Source organism: Salvelinus alpinus, chromosome 36 (assembly GCF_045679555.1).
Source record: "Salvelinus alpinus chromosome 36, SLU_Salpinus.1, whole genome shotgun sequence".
Taxonomy (NCBI): Eukaryota; Metazoa; Chordata; class Actinopteri; order Salmoniformes; family Salmonidae; genus Salvelinus; species Salvelinus alpinus.
In genome coordinates, this window is record NC_092121.1 from 8951251 (window position 1) to 8975138 (window position 23888).

Sequence of the window (23888 nt, forward strand, 5' to 3'; positions counted from 1 at the left end):
CTGCAGAATGCTGTGGTAGCCATGCTGGTCAAGTGTGCCTTGAATTCTAAATAAATCCCAGACAGTGTCACCAGCAAAGCACACCCACACCATCACACCTCCTCCTCCATGCTTCACGGTGGGAACCACAGATGCAGAGATCATCCATTCACCTACTCTGCGTCTCACAAAGACACGGTGCTTGGAACCAAAAATCTCAAATTTGGACTCCTCAGACCAAAGGTCTAATGTCCATTGCTCGTGTTTCTTGGCCCAAGCAAGTCTCTTATTATTATTGGCGTCCTTTAGTAGTGGTTTCTTTGCAGAAATTCGACCATGAAGGCCTGATTCATGCAGTATCCTCTGAACAATTGATGTTGAGATGTGTCTGTTACTTGAACTCTGTGAAGCATTTATTTGGGCTGCAATTTCTGAGGCTGGTAACTCTAATGAACTTATCCTCTGCAGCAAAGCGAACTCTGGGTCTTCCTTTCCTGTGGCGGTTCTCATGAGAGCCAGTTTCATCATAGTGCTTGATGGTTTTTGCGACTGCACTTGAAGAAACTTTCAAAGTTCTTGAAATGTTCTGCATTGACTGACCGTCATGTCTTAATGTAATGATGGACTGTCATTTCTCTTTGATTATTTGAGCTGTTCTTGCCATAATATGGACTTGGTATTTTAACAAATAGGGCCATCTTCTGTATATCACCCCTACCTTGTCACAACACAACTGATTGGCTCAAATGCATTAAGGAAAGAAATTCCACACACTTTTAACAAGGCACACCTGTTAATTGAAATGCATTCCAGGTGACTACCTCATGAAGCTGGTTGAGAAAATGCCAATGGTGTGCAAAGCTGTCATCACGGCAAAGGGTGGCTACTTTGAAGAATCTCAAATATAAAATATATATTGATTTGTTTAACACTTTTTTGGTTACTACATGATTCCATATGTGTTATTTCATAGTTTTGATGTCTTCGCTATTATTCTACAATGTAGAAAATAGTAAAAATAAAGAAAAACCCTTGAATGAGTAGGAGTTGTGTGTGAGTTGTGTGTCCAAACTTTTCACTGGTACTGCATATTTATACATTTTTTGCTCAGAAAATTTGGGGGGGTAAATAAAACTGGACCGCCAGTTGGGGAACCATGGCATATGAACTAACAGGATATTATAGAGCAAACGCAATTATCACAGCACATAGGTTGTAAAATTGCTATTTTTTCCTGACTTGGCTTCCCCAGTGATTTTACCCACGCACCGCTGCTTGCCCTTCTCTTTATGCACACTTTCTCATACTTGGGTGCCACCGAGCATGCCTTGTCAGAGAAACCTCCGCTAGCGCTTGGATTAGCCTGGGCAGCCGCTAGTGGTCGCTACGGATCCTCACTATCCATAGCTTCCAAGTTCGATATAACTTAGTTGAGAAAAGTTGTGCCTACATTGTGAAAACATTTAGACTGCGTTTAGACAGGCAGCCCAATTCAGTTTTTTTCTTTTTTCAATCAGATCGCCACTGAAGAAATCTGATTGAAAAGATGTGATTTGTGAGAAAATACAAACGAGTGGAAAAAAAGATCAGAAATTGACTGCCTGTTTAAACGCAGCCTTGATGTTTACTAAAGTAATTGTACACAAGAACCACACACTTCCTCCATGCAATCCTAACTTCGAAAACGATCATGTACTTTCGATTTTCATATCCACACCCCTCCGGTGACGCAATCATAATTTTCAACGTTGGACATTTTTACCGAACTGTGTAGATCCTGAAAACAGCCGACGCCTTTAGACTTGAACAAAGGTAGGTCAATATCAACTATAAAGATATCAGAATTGAATATGCCCACAAGATGAATAACTTTCTTAGCAAATGGGTTTAAGTACATTTGAAATGGCGGAGGAAAAGGAGGTGAAGTGAAGTCGCGTCAACATTTTCTCGACCATAGCATAATGACATTTTTTATGAAACGACAAAACTTTCATCACTTAAGAACTTCTTAGTTGTTACATTTAAGATAACAAATGACCCAGGTAGATGTTATGCACGAAGTTACCACATAGGCTATTACAGTAGATATTGCCAGATATTACAGTACAGTACACCGCCTGTTGACGATAGTATTTCCTGACCCGGTTGTTTTGTTAAGAGCCGCCGACGCTTGCGGAACGTTTTTTGGAAACATAAGCAACGTATCTTCCATATCAGAGAGAAATCATTTTAATAACATAAAAGGTTAAATTACTACACACCTTTATAGGGTTAGTGTTACCACACGTCCAAATATATCTCCAATATACATCGCTTGTGCTAAATAGCTATCTAATGTGCTCCGAACACCTGTGTGTAAGTGTAACTGGGGAGGAAGTGTAGTTCCTAAACTGGAGGCTTGCACAGCTTGTGGATCTGTGCAAAACTCTACAGTAAGTTTATCTTTTTTATTTTAAGGATTCTTTCTCGCTGATATGAAAGACAAGGGGCATATCAACATATGTTTCGAAAACCGGTTGGAAAGTCATGATTGTTGACTTTTTTTCAACTTTAAAACACAGCATCGGAATTGTATACTGAACAAAAATATAAACGCAACATGCAACAATTTCAAAGATTTTACTGAGTTACAGTTTATATAAGGAAATAGTCAATTGAAATAAATTCCTTAGGCCCTAATCTATGGATTTCACATGACTGGGAATAGAGATATGCATCTGTTGGTCACAAGTAGGGGTTTGGAACAGAAAACCAGTCCGTGTCTGGTGTGACCACCATTTGCCTCATGCAGCACGACACATCTCCTTCACATAGAGTTGATCAGGCTGCTGATTGTGGGCTGTGGAATGTTGTCCCACTCCTCTTCAATGGCGGTGCGAAGTTGCTGGATATTGGCGGGAATTGGAACATGCTGTCGTATACATCCATTCAGAGCATCTCGCACATGCTCAATGGGTGACATGTCTGGTGAGTATGCAGGCCATGGAAGAACTGGAACATTTTCAGCTTCCAGGAATTGTGTACAGATCCTTGTGACATTGGGCCGTGCATTATCACGCTGAAACATAAGGTGATGGCGGCGAGTGAATGGCACGACAATGGGCCTCAGGACCTCGTCACGGTATCTCTGTGCAGTCAAATTGACATAGATAAAATGCAATTGTATTCATTGTCCGTAGCTTATGCCTGCCCATAGCATAACCCCACCGCCACCATTTGCCAATCTGTTCACAACGTTGACATCAGCAAACTGCTCACCCACACAATGCCATACACGTGGTCTGCGGTTATGAGGCCGGTTGGAAGTACTGCCAAATTCTCTAAAATGATGTTGGAGGCAGCTTATGGTAGAGAAATTAACATTCAATTCTCTGGCAACAGCCCTGATTGACAGTGCTGCAGTCAGAATTGCACGCTCCCTCAAAACATGGGTTTTTCATGCTCGCAGTTTAATTGTCTAGTAGGCTATTTTTGGACAAGCTGCTGAATTTGATAAACCAATTGGCTTATCAACCCTCTACCAGTTGTCTGTACAAGCACACAGGTTCTTCATTTCACTTCTCACATTATTTTACATGATGAAGCTTACTGGTAGTTCCCAGTCACATGTTGTTATTACAAGCACACAAAAACAAGAGACCGAAGCCTTTTGAGTCACTCACTGTTGTGCAGCATACACCATAGCATAGTTACAGTATGGAATTCACAACTAAATGTTTGCAGCTAGATATAACTACTAAGTTAACTGTCTAAAATGTGTTAAATGCTCGGCAGTTGGGCATTTGGATTGCTGACATAGTAGCTAGGTATCTATCAAGTTTCACTCCATTGATCTTCGTGCGTGCGTGCACGTGGGTGGAGTGGGATTTTAGGAGTAGCGAAAACCTTTTTGTAACATGATGTCCATGCCGGGCTCATTCCCATTCACAAGTGGCCGATAGCAAAGTTTTTTCATGTTGTCTTTTCATTTTGTGAAAACAAGGAAGAATCAGCTTTCCTTGCTAGTTTTTTTTAACCTTTATTTAACTTGGCAAGTCAGTTAAGAACAAATTCTTATTTACAATGACGGCCTAGGAACAGTGGGTTAACTGTCTTGTTCAGGGGCAGCATCTGCACATCTATCACTCCAGAGTTAATGCTAAATTGTAATTGTAATTATTTAGCCTCTATGGCCTATTTATTGCCTTACCTCCCTACTCTTCTACATTTGCACACACTGTACATTGATTTTTCTATAGTGTTATTGACTGTACATTTGTTTGTGTGTAACACTGTGTTGTTGTTGTTGTCGCACTGCTTTGCTTTATCTTGGCCAGGTCGTAGTTAGGGTTGCCAACTGTCCCGTGTTAGCCGGGATGTCCCTTATATTGGGCTAAATTGGTTTGTCCCATACGGGACCTCCCTTGTCCCGTATATTTATCCAATCACAGTACAGTGTAAATGCGCCAATTCCTGCAAAGTAATTTCTGTTATTGTTCGGTCGGTTTGGCATATCAAGGAAATATGGATACACATGCAAAAAAGACTGTGCAGCTACAACAAACAATGTGAAGCAAAAAAGACGTGGGTTAAGCCCGTCAGTGGTAACTCGACAAAAGCTTTCTGTACTTTATGCGTCGGGAATTCTCAATTGGTCATGAAGGGGAGAATGCCCTAACTCAGCAGGCCACGCTAGCTAAAAGTGCTAGCAATATTGGTGCATTCTTCGTGACGTCTACTGCGGAAACTGACATAATGGGAAAACACCTCTCCGTTTACCAGTTATTGAGCAGTGCCAACAATCGCATTCTGAAAGCTAATTGCCCAGCTCACATAGCTCATAATGCCTGCAAGCACACCTGCGATCAGCTGTCAGTGGATATTGAGACAATTGTTTTACAGATCTACAGGCACTTATCAGTATCTGCTTCCCGAAGAGAGGAACTTCGTGCATTTTCTTGCCTTTGTTGACACTGAGTGGCGTGAAATTCTGCGACATGTTTGCACACGATGGCTCTCTCTTCATCCAGCTGTCCATCGTCTCCAGCGAAGCTGGCCAGCTCTTACATCATACTTCAGGTCCCTTGGCGAGACCTGTCCTGTGGAACTGAAGAGTATTTTTTAGTATGAAGAAAAAACGGAAGCTGCTGAGATTTATCTGTGCTTTTTCCACAAAGTGGGTGTGTTTTTGACCAACTCGTACAAAAGCTGGAGGAAACAACGCTCTCCATCACAGGTGTTTTACGAGGAAGTCCAAAAGTTCTGAATTTAAGACGCTTCAGCTGACACAGGACAGTTTTTTTTCTCTGATACCAGACCAAGCAGCTGATGGACAAACAATTGTCAACACAAATGTCCAAGCAGCAAGAGGACTTTGAAGTTCTATGACACTGTCATTACATTACAAGTGGTTTGATTTCTCACCAGAAAATGTAATGGTGAAACTGATCGGCCTCTATGAGGAGCTCTCCTTCACTGACCTGGAGCAGGTGGTTGCCCTCAAAATGACAGAGACAGTCAGTATGGACCAACTCTATGAAGAGTTTTGTGCTAGCTGGGAGGAAATACAGAAAGCCAGACAGGATACCACAAAATCCACCAGTGAGAAGCAGGTGGCAGTTTACCAAAACCTAGGGAAAGCCAACTTGATCAACATGTTCAGGATTGTCTCATTTGTCCTCAGTGTGCCAGATTCAAATGCCTTTGTAGAGAGGATTTTCTGTCTGATGACCATTAAATGGTCAGACTCAAGAAACCAATGTAGCACAGAGCTGATCAAAAATGAACTTCAAATATCTGGGAACTGTGACTTGTCATGTAATGACTTCTCTCTGGCTATGCAAGAGGACTGCTTGAATCAGTCAAGCATGTAGCCTTGGTGAGTGACTCATGCCCCTCTTTTCCTCTTTTGCATTTGAAAAGTTTTTTTTTTGTTGCTGTAAAGGTCCCAATTGTGATTTATTTTATTTATTTTGATGTTTATTCACATAAGTTTACATAATGATACAGTTTTAGTAAAGCTATAGACTAAATGGAATATAACAATGTTTTTCCTTTCCAATTGAATAAGAATATGAATATACACTGTAACATGCCGTCATGTTTTGGTCACTGGAGAAAAAAAGCACATGGCTAGCTAGTTGGCTACAACAGGTTCTACCATTTCATAATAATAACTAGTTATTACTGTAGTTATTACTTTTAAACTAAATACCTTTTGGGGTTGATTCTTGTTGTTTGGTTTACTGTTTGAACTGTCGCTGAGATTATATTTGGTTATCAATGCAAAATAGGTTACTTTAATGTGGGGATGGGCATTTGACATTTTTGGGTACTCAGTTTTTTTAACACAAGGCCTGTGCTGGAAAGAAATGTATGAGTATTTATCTATAGGCCTGTGTCAACATGCCTAATTTATCATAACCATTACAGATAACAAATCCTAATTGCTAAATTGCCAATATAGTACCAATCAAAAGTTTAGACTCACCTACTCATTCCAGGGTTTTTCTTTATTTCTTACTATTTTCTACATTGTAGAATAATAGTGAAGACATCAAAACTATGAAATAACACATATGGAATCAATCATGTAGTAACCAAAAAAAAGGTTAAACAAATCAAAATATATTTTATATTTGAGATTCTTCAAAGTAGCCACCCTTTGCCTTAATGACAGCTTTGCACACACTTGGCGTTCTCTCAACCAGCTTCATAAGGTAGTCACAAATGCACATTTGTACAACCAGCTTCACAAATGCACATGTAGAAATGGAACACTAGAGGCAAAGCAAATTAACATTGTCTTCAAGACAAAATAAATAAAACAATTGGGACAAAATGTAACTGTGATCGCTGGTTAAAGAACGAGCTTTGACGTTCGGGTACTCGATTACTCATGCCCATCCCTGCTTTGATGAATAGTCTATATAGCCTATAGATCAGATCAAGGAGCCAAGCGACAACACTGCCCCACTGTGGATGGAATGATACAGCGGGTCTTCATTTTCAGGTAGTAAAAAAGTAAGTAAAAAGCCGGAGCCTATTACAAAGATACGCCCCTTTTGTGACGAAAAATTACATTGCAACACTCCGAATCGTACGTCTGCGTAGAGCTTGTAGTAAGCTTAAGTGGTTAGCGTTTTGCAATCAAGCTCCTCTTGGTAACAGAAGAGAATCCCCTCCTGGATCAAGAGGCTTGCTGTCTAATATTTGTTTGAGTAGCATTTTTGAGTTACTTGTATAACTGTATGAGCTGGGATGTCTGTACTCCAAATAGTTTGTGTAAAAGGTTTGCATGTTAGCATTTAGCTAGCATTTGCTATGGGATTTTACATGTACTTGTTAGCATTGATAACCTTCTGATTGAAAATAGCGCGCCTTGTGTGTTTTAGTGCCGGTATTACGGTATGGCACAAAGTCGGTATGGGGGGGTTATACTTGCCTAACATATGGAATTGTTTTAAGATGGTCATACCATGGATCATTTAGCTATTTGATTTAGAATTGAAAGACCCTGTAGGTATAAAAAATACATATATTTACAAATGATTTGATAAAATATAGAATTTGCCCATAGAAACACATTAAATGACACATTCATAAATGGCAAAACAGACAGTCAAAAAATGTATCCAAAGGAATAAGATTTTGAAGTGTCTGTCTTATATCAATGAGATATAAGAAAGCTCAGATAAATTAAAACAAATTTTTTTTAACACATATTTAACCCATTCCTTTTTTTTACCTGTCTGGCACCAGTGGGACGGTAGCGTCCCACCTGACCAACATCCAGTGAAAGTGCAGGGCGCCAAATTCAAACAACAGAAATCTCATAATAAAAATTCCTCAAACATACAAGTATTATACACCATTTTAAAGATAAACTTCTTGTTAATCCAGCCACAGTGTCTGATTTCAAAAAGGCTTTACGGCAAAAGCACACCATGCGATTATGTTAGGTCAGCGCCTAGCCACAGAAAACCATACAGCCATTTTCCAACCAAGGAGAGGTGTCACAAAAGTCAGAAATAGCGTTAAAATTAATCACTTACCTTTGATTATCTTCATCTGATGGCACTCCTAGATCTCCATGTTATACAATAAATGTTTGTTTTGTTCGATAAAGTTAATCTTTATGTCCAAATACCTCCTTTTTGTTCGCACGTTTAGTCCAGTAATCCAAAATGCACAAGGCGTAGGCACTAAGTCCAGACGAAAAGTCAATAAAGTTCCATTACAGTTTGTAGAAACATGTCAAACGATGTATAGAATCAATCTTTAGGATGTTTTTATCATAAATCTTCAATAATATTCCAACCGGACAATTCCTTTGTCTTTAGAAATGAAAGGGAACGGAGCTCGCGCGTGACTAAACTCAAGGCTTTCAGCCAGACCACTGGTTCAAACAGCTCTTATTCGCTCCTCTTTCACAATAGAAGCCTGAAACAACTTTCTAAAGACTATTGACATCTAGTGGAAGCCTTAGGAAGTGCAATATGACCCCATTTACACTGTATATTGGAAAGGCAATCACTTGAAAAACTACAAACCTCAGATTTCCCACTTCCTGGTTGGATTTTTCTCTGGTTTTCGCCTGCCATATGAGTTCTGTTATACTCACAGACATCATTCAAACAGTTTTAGAAACTTCAGAGTGTTTTCTATCCAAATCTACTAACAATATGCATATCCTAGCCTCCGGGCCTGAGTAGCAGGCAGTTTACTATGGGCACGCTTTTCATCCGGACGTGATAATACTGCCCCCTACCCCAAAGAAGTTAACTGATACCTGGTTACCTTCAGAAGAGTCCTGTGACACTTGTGGGGGTCGTAGAACAAAACAGAGAACAGCATCAGTGGCGATTAAAAAGTAGGTATACGCAATGCCCACTGAAAAGACTAGTGGGTATACAGCGTATAGCCCCTACTACACCACTGGGCTAAAGTCTTCCACTCAGGGACCAGACGCGAACCTGATGAAATGACTAAGAGAAGCAATGTCCTTCTCTATGTCTATGATGCATTTTTAACCCCAGAGTAAATAGGTTTTGTCTTTCTGGCGGGTGAAGAATGTGTTGCTATGCACAGAGGCCTTCACCCCCTCTGATACCCTGCGTCATTCACTCATTGAGACATTCATTTTTGATTCCCATGAGTTGCTTGCTAGGCACTGAATGAATGCCTCGTAACAGTGCTCTGTGAGGGACTGGGGGGCCCAGAAGTACTGGTAGGTATCCAAGGATGGCGTAGGCGTACTGGTGTGTTAAATTATCCAGGTCCTGCACGAGATGGAGCCCTCGGCTGTCCTTACTCAAGCCTCTGGTATTCTGCTAATCTGAGTGGGCGTATATGAGTCAGTGGTCATTGTGTGTCTGTGTGTATCCATCCTGAATCTTTTCAGCAGTTCCTCTATTTGTTCCTTTCTTTGTTGTATCCTCTACAGTCTACATTCACTCCCCCAGAATCTAGCTGCCATTTTTGGATCCCCTTTCCACCCCTCCTCCCGTTCCTGTCCTTTCTGCCCCCCACATTCTCTCACTCCTCCACCAAGATTCCAACTGTCCCCCACCACTCTGCTCACTAAGTATCATGCTCATGTTTTTCATGCATGTGTTTTCGATAGGGAGTCGACAGGTCCCTTAAGCACAATTACATTGTCACATTGACAGTTAGGCCCGGGGCCTACATTGTTATAACAAAATTGTTACATTGCTGTAATAACACAACATGGAGAAATAACAAACTGAATCTGCACACAGTTTACCAAATGCTGAGTACAGCTAGGGGAGGACTTACTTTATATATCACATTGACTGGTCCCTATGGTCAGAGTGGTTTTCTGGACTGTGGAGTGCAGCTCTACAACCACTCATTAGCCTGTAGTTCTCATAGTTTAACCTCTTCAAGAGGTTTTTAAGAGGGCACATTACTTGTGAGTGATCCATCAAGGCCAGAGGATGTAGGCTAATCCCAGGATAGAAACTTATAACATTCACTCTGTTGAAGCGATCATAAGTAAAATATTGAATATTACTCAAGGTCAAATAAAGCAAGAGTCAAGGGTGATGATAAATGAATATACTGTAGGCTACTTGCTTTAAGCTGTCAGTCACTCCTATGATTTGATACAAGAGTTGTTTGACATGTCCAAATGTGGTCCCTGAGTTTCCTTGCCCTTTAGTGGCTCTGTTCTGAGTCATTTGTAGTTCCTCTCTCAAAAAAAGAGGAAACCAAAAAAGGAACTGAGATTTTCCCAAACTCAAAAAGGAGTCCGACCTTATCCATGCTATAAGTTAAAACCTCACAATTCTCACATGTAATCCTCATGGGTCATTCTGAAGGGAAAACAGCAGGGGCTAAAGGTTGGGAGTTCAACACACCATAACTAAAAATCATATATTATAGATTATACAGACAGAGGGGATTGATAGCAGCATCATTGATTTATGGGAGCACATAACTTTGGTTATATGTAGAACAGAACCATGGTGTTCCTGTTGACATGATTGATGCGACTACTCTGGCCTGATGGGATCAAGTGGCTTATTCATGCATCATCGTTTGCTTGGTATTTGACCCTGAGTGTGTTTTAAGAGCATAACCCTGAACCCTGACCCCTTTCTGCAGCCCCAACGCAGCACAATGAGAGGCTTAAAATGTGGCCAAAGAGTATAACATAGTCTAGTAAATAACTAACACGTGGCCCCTTACTTTGGGGAATTAGATCTTCAAGGTTTGTTGTTTTGGGTCCCAAATGAACATTTGAAGAGTTAGATCGGTTAGATTTGGACACTGTTGAGTGAGCTTTTTAATAATGTGCTCTAATTTCCCCATTATTTAGGGAGAGTGAAAATGGTACAGAAAGATACTGAGCATGAGCGAGAGACAGTGCAGAAAGAGCAAGCCAGCCCTGCTGCTGCAGGGAAAAGAGGGAGGGGGGATGTGGGGAAGTGAGATGGATTTCCCGTAAATCACCATCCACCAATCACAGCTCCTACCCAGGTTGGCAGTGGGCCAGTGGGATCAAGCGACACCAAGCAACCGAGATACACAGCAAGATTACAGAGTGAAGTAGAGAGAGAGTTGAACGAGACCTATATTACAGAGAGTGAGTTATCATTTGTAAGGATAGGGGTATATACTAGCAGAATATTTGACTTTAGTTTAGTGAAAAACGGATAACCAGAAGAGACTGCAGACCTGCAATTCGGACCTGCCTCTGTCGGTAGGTCTATGTTTCCTTCCTCAGTGTCTATTTTTCCATCCAGTTCTTTGTCAAAGGGCCTGTTCTTACTTCCACCCCACTTAATTTCAGTTGGGGTGTGGTGCTGTGTTTTGGAGGAGGGGTACGTGTGCGAAGCTCTCGCTTTAGCAGGAAGTGATGATCAGTGAATGAGAAAGCTGGTGTGCCTGGTCAGAGTCTGGGTTAGACAAAGTGTGTGAAGGAGGGGACAGAGAGATAGACAGGAAAGTGGAGAGTAAGAATAACAATAACGAGGCTAAATACAGGGGGCACCGGTACTGAGTCAGTGTGCGGGGGTACAGGCTAGTTGAGGTAATCTGTACATGTAGGTGGGGGTGAAGTGAAGTGACTATGCATAGATAACAAACAAACAGCAAGTAGTAGCAGTATACAAAAGGGGGGGGGGGTTTCAATGTAAATTGTCCTGAGGCGATTTTATTAATTGTTCAGCAGCGTAGTTGAGTATTTGCTTAGCATTTACCCCGGTAGTCAACCTGAGCTTGGCGTGTCATAAAGGGAACAGGGCACCTGTCTAAGGGAAGATCAAAAGTGAGGGGTAAAGATAAACTCCTGTGAAGTGCTGGCACACTGATGCAACATGCAGCAACCCTAGCTCTGCAGCTCTAAGCTTACAGTGTTCACTAAGCAGGCCTAGGTCCAAAGCCTCTCTGGCATTTCTCTACTGAATTAAACATGCTCAGATCAGAGGGGTTTTCATTTGAAAGACATACTCCATGCTTGATGCTTGTTAACTGAAAATAAATACAGGAATACAGCATACACCTATATACTGTTGTTGTACAAACATAAATTATGCCATGTTTGACCAGTCTAGCTCATTGCATCTTATCCCAGCAGTTTTCATGTGTATTTTATTTTGCACAGAGGCTGTCAGAGAGTCAACTTAAGGTGTAAATCTTGGCAGGTGGTGTGCAACATTGTTTTGTGCTGCTCGACCAATATTGCGCCCTTCAACACACACTCCTTCTATTCTGTGGAACTGAGGCAGGCCTGTTCCTTGAACATGCCATGTAGCAGTCTTCACAACACAACTACTTCCTGGTGTTAACTACACAGTTGTAACTGTCAAAACAAGGCCGTGATCGAGTTTCCTGTCTCATTCGCTCACCGCAAAACATGAAGTTTCAGCAGAGAAGGAGTTGCGATCAAGTTTCTGTGTCAAGCATATACACTTCCTCCATGTTGAGAAAGTGATATGTTCCAAATAAAATACAATTTTATTGGTCACCTGCACCGAATACAACAGGTGTGGTCTTTACCGGGAAATGCTTACTTACGAGCACATTCCCAACAATGCAGAGTTAAAAAGTACAACAAATATTTGCTTTGGAACGAGGCGCAATACAAGGCAGAGATAAAAAAATTACTAGATTGACTTGTTTCACCGCCACACAAAGCCGGCCATTGTTCGTTTCTTAGCAGGTTCAAAGTTCAGTTGACATGAGGGAGGCTCTTTCCAGAAGTGAATAAGCTATACTGGGGTTTTTGATTACCCACTCAATGTCCCTGCAATCACAAGCTCTGCTCCGCTCTCTGCTAATGGACAGGTGTGAGGATCGCTTAGATCAGCAAGTGGATTGTTGTGGAGATGTGCTTCAAATTAAGTGCTGTACACTGAGCTGTTCAAGGACGGTGTAACGACTGTCTTCGGGTGAAAGAGAGGAGGACCAAGATGCAGCGTGAATATAATCCATATTTAATGGGAAAATACTTAAACACCGAACAAAACAACAAACCGACAAAAAAGGAACGAAGACGATACAGTCCCGTAACGTGAACGCAAAACACTGGTACACTGAAACAGGAACAATCACCCACAAACAAACAGTGCAAACAGGCTACCTTAATATGGTTCCCAATCAGAGACAATGACAAACACCTGCCTCTGATTGAGAACCATATTAGGCCAAACAACAAACCCAACATAGAAACACAAAACATAGAATGCCCACCCAGCTCACGTCCTGACCAACTAAACAAAGACTAAACAAAGGAAATAAGGTCAGGAACGTGACAGTACCCCCCCCCCCCCCAAGGTGCGGACTCCGGCCGCAAAACCTGAACCTATAGGGGAGGGTCTGGGTGGGCATCTGTCCACGGTGGCGGCTCTGGCGCTGGATGTGGCCCCCACCCCACCATAGTTAATTCCCGCTTCCGTGGCCTCCTCTTAACGGCGACCCTCCAAATTAACCCCACTGGACTGATGGGCGCCTCTGGACGGAGGGGCAGCTCCGGACTGAGGGGCAGCTCCGGACTGAGGGGCAGCTCCGGACTGAGGGGCAGCTCCGGACCGAGGGGCAGCTCCGGACTGACTGACGGCTCTGGCAGGTCATGGCTGACTGACGGCTCTGGCAGGTCATGGCTGACTGACGACTCTGGCCGTTCCTGGCTGACTGACGACTCTGGCCGGTCCTGGCTGACTGACGATTCTGGCCGGTCCTGGCTGACTGACGACTCTGGCCGGTCCTGGCTGAATGACGGCTCTGTCAGCTCCTGTCTGGCGGGCGGCTCTGGCAGCTCCTGACTGGCGGGCGGCTCTGGCGGCTCCTGACTGGCGGACGGCTCTAGCGGCTCCTGACTGACGGACGGCTCTAGCGGCTCCTGACTGACGGACGGCTCTAGCGGCTCCTGACTGACGGACGGCTCTGAAGGCTCAGGACAGACGGGCGGCTTTGAAGGCTCAGGACAGACGGGCGGCTTTGAAGGCTCAGGACAGACGGGCAGCTCAGACGGCGCTGGGCAGACGGGCAGCTCAGACGGGCAGCTCAGACGGCGCTGGTCAGACGGGCAGCTCAGACGGCGCTGGGCAGACGGGCAGCTCAGACGGCGCTGGGCAGACGGGCAGCTCAGACGGCGCTGGGCAGGCGGGCAGCGCAGGCGGCGCTGGGCAGACGGGCAGCGCAGGCGGCAGCTCAGACGGCGCTGGGCAGACGGCAGACTCTGGCCTGCTGAGGCGCATAGTATGCCTGGTGCGTGGTCCCGGAACTGGTGGTACCGGGCTAGGGACACGCACCTCAAGGCTAGTGCGGGGAGCAGCAACAGGGTGTACAGGGCTCTGGAGACGCACAGGAGGCTTAGTGCGTAGTGCCGGAACTGGTGGTACCGGGCTGGAGACACGCACCACAGGGCGAGTGCGTGGAGGAGGAACAGGGCTCTGAAGACGCACAGGAAGCCTGGTGCGTGGTGTTGGCACTAGTGGTACTGGGCTGGGGCGAGGAGGTGGCACCGGATATACCGGATATACCGTGAAGGCGTACTGGAGCTCTTGAGCACCAAGCCTGCCCAACCTTACCTGGTTGAATGCTCCCCGCAGCCAGGCCAGTGCGGCAATGTGGAATAGCCCGCACTGGGCTGTGCTGGCGAACCGGGGACACCATGCATAAGGCTGGTGCCATGTACACCGGCCCGAGGAGACGCACTGGAGACCAGATGCGTTGAGCCGGCTTCATGGCACCTGGCTCGATGCCCACTCTAGCCCGGCCGATACGTGGAGCTGGGATGTACCGCACCGGGCTAAGCACACGTACAGGAGACACCGTGCGCTCTTCCGCATAACACGGTGTCTGCCCGTACTCTCGCTCTCCACGGTAAGCCCGGGAAGTTGGCGCAGGTCTCCTACCTGACTTCGCCACACTCCCCACTCCCCTTTTAGGGCTGACTCTCAGGCTTCCAGCCTCGCTTCCGTGCTGCCTCTTCATACCACCGCCTCTCAGCTTTAGCTGCCTCCAGCTCTTCACGAGGGCGGCGATACTCTCCAGCTTGAACCCAGGGTCCCTTACCGTCCAGAATTTCCTCCCATGTCCAGAAGTCCTGAGTACGCTGTCGCTGCTGCCCGTTACCACGCTGCTTGGTCCTTTTGTGGTGGGTGATTCTGTAACGACTGTCTTCGGGTGAAAGAGAGGAGGACCAAGATGCAGCGTGAATATAATTCATATTTAATGGGAAAATACTTAAACACCGAACAAAACAACAAACGGACAAAAAAGGAACACAAAACATAGAATGCCCACCCAGCTCACGTCCTGACCAACTAAACAAAGACTAAACAAAGGAAATAAGGTCAGGAACGTGACAGACGGACCGTTTTGAATAGTCCAACCAACAGCGAAGTTAGTAAACAGGATAAAACCATGTTTTATTCTGAATTGACATCATTTTCTGTTTCCTTCTCCAGCAGGTGAGATGGCGGTGAGGCGAAGGATGTTTAACTCGACCAGACCGTTCTCAGGGTCACCCCAAATAGAGCTGAAGGGGTCTTACGCAAGCCTCCCCAGCCCAGAACACAGGACGAGTGACGAGGAGGGGAAGGAGAGCAAAGGGGACTTCATGCCTTGTTTAAAACCCAGAATAATTAAAGTCCTAACGAAGGGCACAGCAGAACAAGTGGGTGAAGCAGGTCCACTGAACTATCAGAAGAACTCGTTCATAGCCCAGGCTGAATGTGAGTATACTAAGGACGGGCGATACTAGTTTTGATAGGGTTAATTGCAGAGAGAGAGAGAATGGCACCAAGCTAACACCTGCTGTCTGTGCTTCCCCAGGTGAAACCCAAGACTCTCAGCAGTTCAGCCCTTCCTGCTCCGAACGCTCCTTTGTCGCGTCCCCCAACTGCTTAATCAACCGGTATGACCTCACTTATCCCTCCATAACACACTCCATCATTATCTCTCCTTACAACTCTCTCAATCTTTTGGTTTCTTCTTTAGCTACAAAGCATTAGCTTTAAACCACTAATGTCTTCTTACAGTTTTCGGTTTTTGTGACAGTACTGTATTCACACAGGCATTGCTGTTGTGTCTTCCACAGGGACTCATCAGAGCACAACAATGTGGCGTGTTCCACCGCAGCCTCCAACCATGAGAAACCAGGCTCCCCGGCCCACTGCTCACCCAGGAAGAAGCCAAGGAAGAAACAGAAGAGGAAGGAGGAGAAAGAGGAGCAGAGGGAGACAGGGAAGCAGAGACAGAGACGTAGAGTACCTTCTGGTGTCCCTGAGCAGGAGACCCAGACTGGCAGTTCTCCTCAACTGATCCAGACCCAGGTAAGATGAGCACTCTCCCTGTAACATCCTACTGTCAGACACAAAATGGATGACGTTGAACTCTAGTTGAACTTGAAGTGCCTTTCTTGTGATTCATAGTCTGTAGTATGAACCGTAGACGGTCTCATATAGTGTTTGAGCTTCTATCAGCAAACATCCTAGCACAAACATTAGCTTTCCAACCGGTAGGAAGTGATTCAGAGAACTCTTGACTGTCTGAGACAAAGCTTCCTTTCAGGTGTCCATAGTCTTGAAGCCTCACCCACACAGATAGGTGTCTGTGTCAGTATCATTACCTGGAGGTGAAAGCTCTTTCCTGGCAGACAGTCACCTTTAATCACCTGGTGGTTGGTTTGTCTTTTTCCCCTTTAGCAGGACGCTTCAGAGCACCAAAGTAACATCAGCACTTCATACAGTAGCAGTATCCCGAGTTTAGAGGCGCATGACACAAGACGCCCCCCTTACCCCCTCCAGGACTGCAACAGGGGCCCCAGCCATTCCCACCTCTACTGGGGCCCCCAGGTGTTTAGCCCCCCCTCCAACCTCTCCACCTATGGGCAGGAGAGTGACTCAGACTCTCCTCTCAGCAGTGTGGGAGACTGTTCATTGGCCCTAGCAGGGCTCAGGGGCAGTGTCAGTCAGGAAGACCGATGCTATGCAGGTCCATTCTGCAAAGACTTCTGCAAAGACGTGGAAAGGGATGTCAGGGAGAAGGAGGGAGAAGTCTCAGAGACTGACACCAACGAGGGCCTGATCTTCAATGAGGTAACTTTCCAGACTGCAGTAGTTGTCGATAAATGCGGTTGTTTACTTGTGGCTTTTTCTGATTCCTCCTTATTAACTCAGCCAATTGTTCTCTCTCATTTCCTATTAGAATATTCAGCCTGTGAATTATGAGTACAGGGAGGGGAAGGACTACAGCCTCTGCAAGTCTATCAACACAGGGTCATACGGGGAAGTGCACAGTGTGCAAGACAACAGAACACACTTCAGATTTGGCGCCAAAAAGGTACAACAGCACTTACACTCTATGTGTATACGTTATCTGTGTGTTATCTCTCACTATTGATAACTATTGAACTCTCTTCTCCCTCTCCTTCCTCCCAGATTCTCCTGAAGAGTTTTAGTAGTGAGGAAGTGGGTACGTGGAGTGCCCTGAAGTCTCCTCGCGTGGTGGAACTCTTCGGAGTGATCAGAGAGGGGCCCTACGTTGTCCTCTTCATGGACCTCAAAGCTGGTGAGCTATACACTATACTGTACCTCGATCTCAGGCAGTGACCTAGGCGCTACTTATGTGCTGGCCAGCTGTTTGTTCACCCGCACCCACCCGCAATTGCTAATAACCCATCCGCAACCACCAGACTATATGTGATAAAGTGACAATCTGAGGCCTGCACCTGACCCTAACCCGCTATAATATAGAAAAATGCTGTAGGCTACAGTCAAAGACGGTAGAATTATTTTTTTGACATGGGGTGCAGATTTTCTCCTGATTTTAGATATGTTTCAGCTTATAATTTCCGACATTTTGGTAGACTATTTGTTAGTCAACTTGTCTATTATTAGATACATGCAGCTTCTGTTCTGTCATTATATGTTGCCCTCAAAGACTAAATTAACCCCTGCTCACCAGATTGTCATAAATCAATAGAATGAATGCTTTAATCTAGTTGACATCGGTAAAGTTTTTCTCTGTCATCTTCTTTCGTGGAGCAAAAACGTTTAGGGACCAAAAAATAATTAAAGGAGAACGATTTTCTGTGCTAAATTTCCAAATGACATCAGTTTGACCGGTTGTAAGGAAGTAGAAAGCTGTGAAAACAACCCAACATGTTTTTGATAAGATTTCAGTTTGGCTTGGATGCATATTTTACGTGGTTGAAATACTATCAGCTTTTATGATGCTGATAAAGATAGATACCATCTGTAGAGGTACTAACTGAGTATTTGCATTCTCTCAAGATGCTGATAGAAAGAAATCATATTTCTCCACTCCTGTTCCTGAGTCAGAATGTAGCCTACATTTGGTGTATAATTTCACTGCAAGAAATCCTTAATTTTGCAGGAGTTAATATTAAGGCTATGTGAGAGGTTATAGACCTACAGTCAGTGTCCAGATTTCAGTTTCCACTAAACCCATCGGATCCCTTGAACTTCCCTATTTGAAGTCCCCGTCTTGTGACTGTTGAATTTGAATAGCTCCTCACAATCATCACACTTTTACCACTTCACCAAATATTTTCCCAACATGACTTTTCTGGCCCTCCTTTCTCTTTATCTTCAACATTTCAAAGCTTTCCTCTTGTTGAATTCAAATCTGTGGATTGACGTAAACTTTTTGTCCCGTTTCCAAAAGCATGTGGTTATTGGCATGTAGGCTATTTGGCGCGTGTACAGTTAGACTCCTAGGTTTATGCACTAATGCCAGGTAGCCTAAAATAATTAAAGAACAACCTCAATGTAGCCTATAGATATAAATTGCGCAGGAATTATACATTTATGGATTTTTTAAAGGTATTGTTTCTCTTTATTCAACCTGCCCGCTACCCACCCGCCCTTCATCCACACAATATTTAATGACCCTAAACCCGTCCGGGTTATGAGTCAACCAGGGCATCACTACTAGACACATCTGTTGGAGTTTCTCGAAGGATGCCTCAGATCACCGCTATGATTTTGAGGTGATTTTCCATCACCCACTGACCCCTCCTGCCCTCTTCTCTATTATCTGCTTCTAGGCTCTGTGGGTCAGCTTATTAAAGAGAGGGGTCGGCTACCTGAGGACCTGGCCCTACACTACCACTGTCAGGTCCTGGAGGCGCTGGAGCACCTGCTGAAGAGACGAGTGCTGCATCTGGACATAAAGGGTAGGCCGAGACATGAGATAATGAAAATGGCTGACTTATGAACAAAACTACAGCAGAGGGTTCATAAAACACACGGTAACTGAATGCCTGGGCACATACACTGACTCTTACTAGGCATTTTCAAACTAGGTTTGATTATGGCAGCTATTAAAACAGTAATTACAAGACTTGTCAAATTAAATCAAATGTATAGCCCTTCTTACATCAGCTGATATCTCAAAGTGCTGTACAGAAACCCAGCCTAAAACCCCAAACAGGAAGCAATGCAGATGTAGAAGAACGGTGGCTAGGAAAAACTCCCTAGAAAGGCCAAAACCTAGGAGGAAACCTAGAGAGGAACCAGGCTATGAGGGGTGGCCAGTCCTCTTCTGGCTGTGCCGGGTGGAGATTATAACAGAACATGGCCAAGATGTTCAAATGTTCATAAATGACCAGCATGGTCAAATAATAATAATCACAGTAGTTGTCGAGGGTGCAACAAGTCAGCACCTCAGGAGTAAATGTCAGTTGGCTTTTCATAGCCGATCATTGAGAGTATCTCTACCGCTCCTGCTGTCTCTAGAGAGTTGAAAACAGCAGGTCTGGGACAGGTAGCACGTCCGGTGAACAGGTCAGGGTTCCATAGCCGCAGGCAGTTGACATGTAAAGAGGAATAGAAGAAGCAGACGTTCAGGATATTCATATTTTGATTCATATTTTGCCTTGGTGAGAGTAAGTTGTTTCTCGGCTGTTTTTGCAGTTGTTATGTGGAACACAAGAGTCGCAGATCGTGTCTTGATCTCCCGCACCTGTGTTGTGAAACCAGAGCACCACAGGCTGAGAACGCGCCAAGCCGGGAATTTCCCACAGCGTGACTCACCGCTGCTCTTTAGAGGGCGCATGCGCTCGCCAGCCAGAGAGAGGGAGAGACAGAACTAGAGGAAGAGAGAGAGCGACAGAGCAAAGGATAGACAGTTGGAACCACATGGCTCAGTGCTCAGATGCCACCTGGTGTCAGATATGCCACACCACAGGCACAGATACAACGGGGAGGTTTTGCCAAGTCACCTGCTGCCTGTCTACTATGCTATAAGCCCCAGATTCATTCCTTCCCCAACAGCTGTTTCTTAATAGCCAACATGACTTGGATTTTACTCTCTTTTCCCCCTGGTTACCAGAACCTTGCCCCGGCTGCATAGCTACAGTGCTGCTAAATATGGCTGTCTCATCCCAGAATTATAGAACATTAACCAAATCCAGTATATAGCCACAGATTAACGTGTGTGTGTGTGTGTGTGTGTGTGTGTGTGTGTGTGTGTGTGTGTGTGTGTGTGTGTGTGTGTGTGTGTGTGTGTGTGTGTGTGTGTGTGTGTGTGTGTGTGTGTGTGTGTGTGTTGCAGCGGACAATGTGTTGCTGTCAGAGGATGGGAGGGACACTTTTCTGTGTGACTTTGGACACTCGGAGAGAACGGACATCGGTGGACAGAGCCTAAGTGCATCCCAAGGAGGTAGCAAAATATGAACTCAAGCCCCCACTAGACAAAAAAGAGGGATACACCAAAAACAATAAAGTGTTTGACCTGGTTGTCATGTCTGAATGTATACTCTGTGTATGTGTGTGGAAGCAGATCTGAAGGGGACAGAGACACACATGGCCCCGGAGATTGTGAAAGGGGAAACCCGCGGAGCCAAAGCAGATGTGTGGAGCAGCTGCTGCATGTTACTGCACATGCTCAATGGCTGCCAGCCCTGGACACGATACTACTCCCGCCCACTGTACTTCAAGGTATCATTCAACACAACACCACCCTGTCTTCATACTTGACGTGTGACACATATGTAGCTTTCGATGTTTAAAAAAAAAAATCGTAGCCAATATTAGGCCTCCGATTGGATTGATGTTCATGTGGCTATGGTTACAGATAGCCAATGAACCACCGCCTCTGAGGGAGATCCCGCCCGATTGCAGTCAATTCACTGCTGATGTCATAAAGGTGGGACTACAGAAGGAGCCAACCAAGAGGGCCTCCGCCTCGGAGCTCAAGGGAAGAGCAGCCAGAGCTCTGAGAGAAGGTGAGGGTGTAGCACCGCCACTGTTCTTAGATCAGTTCTTAGATGTTAAAAACTGTGGCTGTTAACCATGTTCATGTGAATACTGGCTAACAAACCTACTGCTTTTAGATCAGTCCTTATAACTGACTAAAAACCCTACTGTGTGTCTTTAGTGGGAGGACTCAGCAGCCCCATCAGAGGGTCCTATAAGGAGCCTCTACAGATAGATGACAGCCCCAGCCAGTCTAGCCAGCCCTGGCCTCCCTTTAGCAGAGACACCTGCTCTGAGGAGAGCCCTGAGCTATGGCTGGAATCCATGATCCCAGGGAGCAGGGAGCTGAACAATGATGAGGAGGAGGAAGGCAGTGAGGCAGACACAGAGGAGACAGCCTCACCTCCAGACTCACCTCGCTCTCTACTGACACAACTCCATGAATGGCAAAATCCCAAGATGGCCGACGTCACCTCCAACGTATCGGAGCTTGAACTGCGCAAACTGGAGAGAGGTAAGGGTTGTTGCAACATTCTGTGTGTTTGCTGTCTGTCAGTCTGTGTATCTAAGTTCATTTTACTTGATGTATATCTGTGTGTGTCTATATCAACTCAAGTCAACTCCTCTGTTCTTACCGCTCCTCTTCTGCTTGTCTGCAGAGTTCTACCTGACCAGTCTGTCTCAGCTGCACTCAGCAGAAACCCAGGAGCAGCTACTGTCCTGCCTGAGCAGCAGTGACTGTTACTCCAACAGGGACTTATGGGACAGAAAGGTAACCCACCATATAAGCCTGCCATACCTACATGTTAGATAATATGAACAGCTGTAGAGTGTGTAATGTGTTTCTGTGGGTTGGTATCTGGGTCTCTCAGGTCACATTATCAGCACATTCACAGTTCTCCCTCTCTTTTCCCTGTCTCCCTTCTCCCCTAACTACAGGACTCTGGCCGTTGGTCCATCAGCCAAGGTGATGACCTCAGCTCTGGCGTGTTCTCCTACAACAGCCAACCGGACGGACAGATTCTTAGTATGGACTGGCTGGTTCACCAAAGCCACCTGTCTCCACCCCGATGCTTTGAGGGTGAGTGACATTGTTATCTGACCCTGGAAGATGGTACAGCTCAGGATGTTTAGATAAGAGGATCATGTCATATTGTTTCCCACTGGATAGGACCTCATTCCCATAGAGATATCACTCATGCTGAGAAAGCATATGCAGTGCACTCATGTTGGCTGTTTCTCTGCACTGTGATTGGCTCAGGAGTTGACGTCTGCATCACGGACGTAAATGGGCAAAGCATCCGGGTCCGAGAGAAACGCAGGGTGAAGGTGGGCCACATCGCCACGGGGATCAGCGACCAGGTGAGTGAGGACTCATGGTTGAGTTTTCAATATGCCTCCCCTGACAACAAGTCGTGCACAACCATATTTTCATTTTGATGCTCTTGTCCTTTTCACAGGCGACTACACACAGGCCTTCATTACAGCACCTCACACCACCTGTGTCTCTCTCTCCCCTAGATCTCTGAGAGGGTGTTCACCATGGAGACTCAGGAGCATGAGCCAGTGGCCCATGATGAGGAGGTACAGGACTCTGGCCTCCTGCTCTGCTGTGTCCCTGCTCCTGACTACTGCCAGGCCTGGAGATGGAGGGTCAAGGAGGGGGTGCTGGAGACTCGTGACTGAGCCATCAACTCCCCCCACTCATCAGTAGCAGTCTCATCAAGCATCAGGACTGTGAACTCACTCTTGTACGCCTGTCTCAGTATATCCTGCTTTTTATCAAACTGGGTATAATGTCTAATCCTTGTAAGGATCGTACCCTTTTTTTCAATTTTTGCCTAAAATGACATACCCAAATCGAATTGCCTGTAGCTCAGGACCTGAAGCAAGGATATGCATATTATTGATACCATTTGAAAGGAAACACTTTGAAGTTTGTGGAAATGTGAAATTAATGTGGGAGAATATTAACAGCAGGGGTTCAAACTTTAGAACCCAGTTCCTACATTGGAGTATAAAATGTATTTTATCAAACAAAACTATGCTCAATTTTATCTCTGGGACCCTCATGATGACAAATTAGAGCAAGATTACTGAATGTAAGTACATTATTTACCTTCAGAGGTGAATGTGACAAGTTTTTTGTTGTTGTGCACTCTCAAACAATAGAATGGTATTTCTCACTGTAATATCTACTGTAAATTGGACTGTGCAGTTAGATTACCAAGAATTCTGCACATATAAGACGTGTATGTCCTGGAAAGTTGGATGTTACTTCCGTCATTCTAGTCACATTAACGCACACGTTAGCAACAATCGTCAAGGTATTGGGACACCGATCCCATAGAGGATAAAGGGACAAATGTCATGTTTCTTATAAATGGATATCCCTGTATATTACAGGAGCACACACGTGTGGTGTTTGTGTTCTCTTTAGAGAAAATGGTTCATGTGAATAAGCTACAACTGCCTTTCTCAAAGTAAGGTATGGAAAGTCCAACAATACTGTAAACCTAGCATAATTTTATACACCTGTCCAAAAATGACAGCCCTTTTCTGTACTTAGCTAGAGCACACCCAACAATTGCACTGAGCCAATAGGATGTTAACATCTCAACCCTGTGTAACATGGAATCATGTCATGAAATAAAAGCTCTACTCTGGAGAATTTCATATCCATTTGCTGATCAATAGGAAAGATTCAATCCAACTACTGCATGACTACTAGAC

At 44.8% G+C, this 23888-nt stretch overlaps 1 protein-coding gene across 4 annotated transcripts; it reads left to right on the plus strand.

Moving 5' to 3' along the window:
- The first annotated feature begins 1651 nt into the window (after positions 1-1651).
- Positions 1652-23826, plus strand: LOC139565321 (mitogen-activated protein kinase kinase kinase 14-like). Of its 4 annotated transcripts, none has more exons than XM_071385544.1 (16): positions 1652-1791; positions 15399-15665; positions 15766-15847; positions 16031-16265; positions 16638-17030; positions 17140-17274; positions 17373-17502; positions 19004-19132; positions 20512-20619; positions 20740-20897; positions 21034-21184; positions 21337-21669; positions 21815-21927; positions 22095-22236; positions 22417-22517; positions 22677-23826. In XM_071385544.1, exons 2-16 carry the CDS (start codon positions 15407-15409, stop codon positions 22839-22841), a joined length of 2634 nt encoding a protein of 877 aa, XP_071241645.1. In that variant the 5' UTR covers positions 1652-1791; positions 15399-15406; the 3' UTR covers positions 22842-23826. The 4 variants fall into 4 exon arrangements, with proteins under 4 accessions (XP_071241645.1, XP_071241648.1, XP_071241647.1 ...); XM_071385547.1 differs by having other exon boundaries at positions 16641-17030; XM_071385546.1 differs by lacking the exon at positions 1652-1791 and adding an exon at positions 5817-5836.
- The last annotated feature ends 62 nt before the right edge of the window (positions 23827-23888 follow it).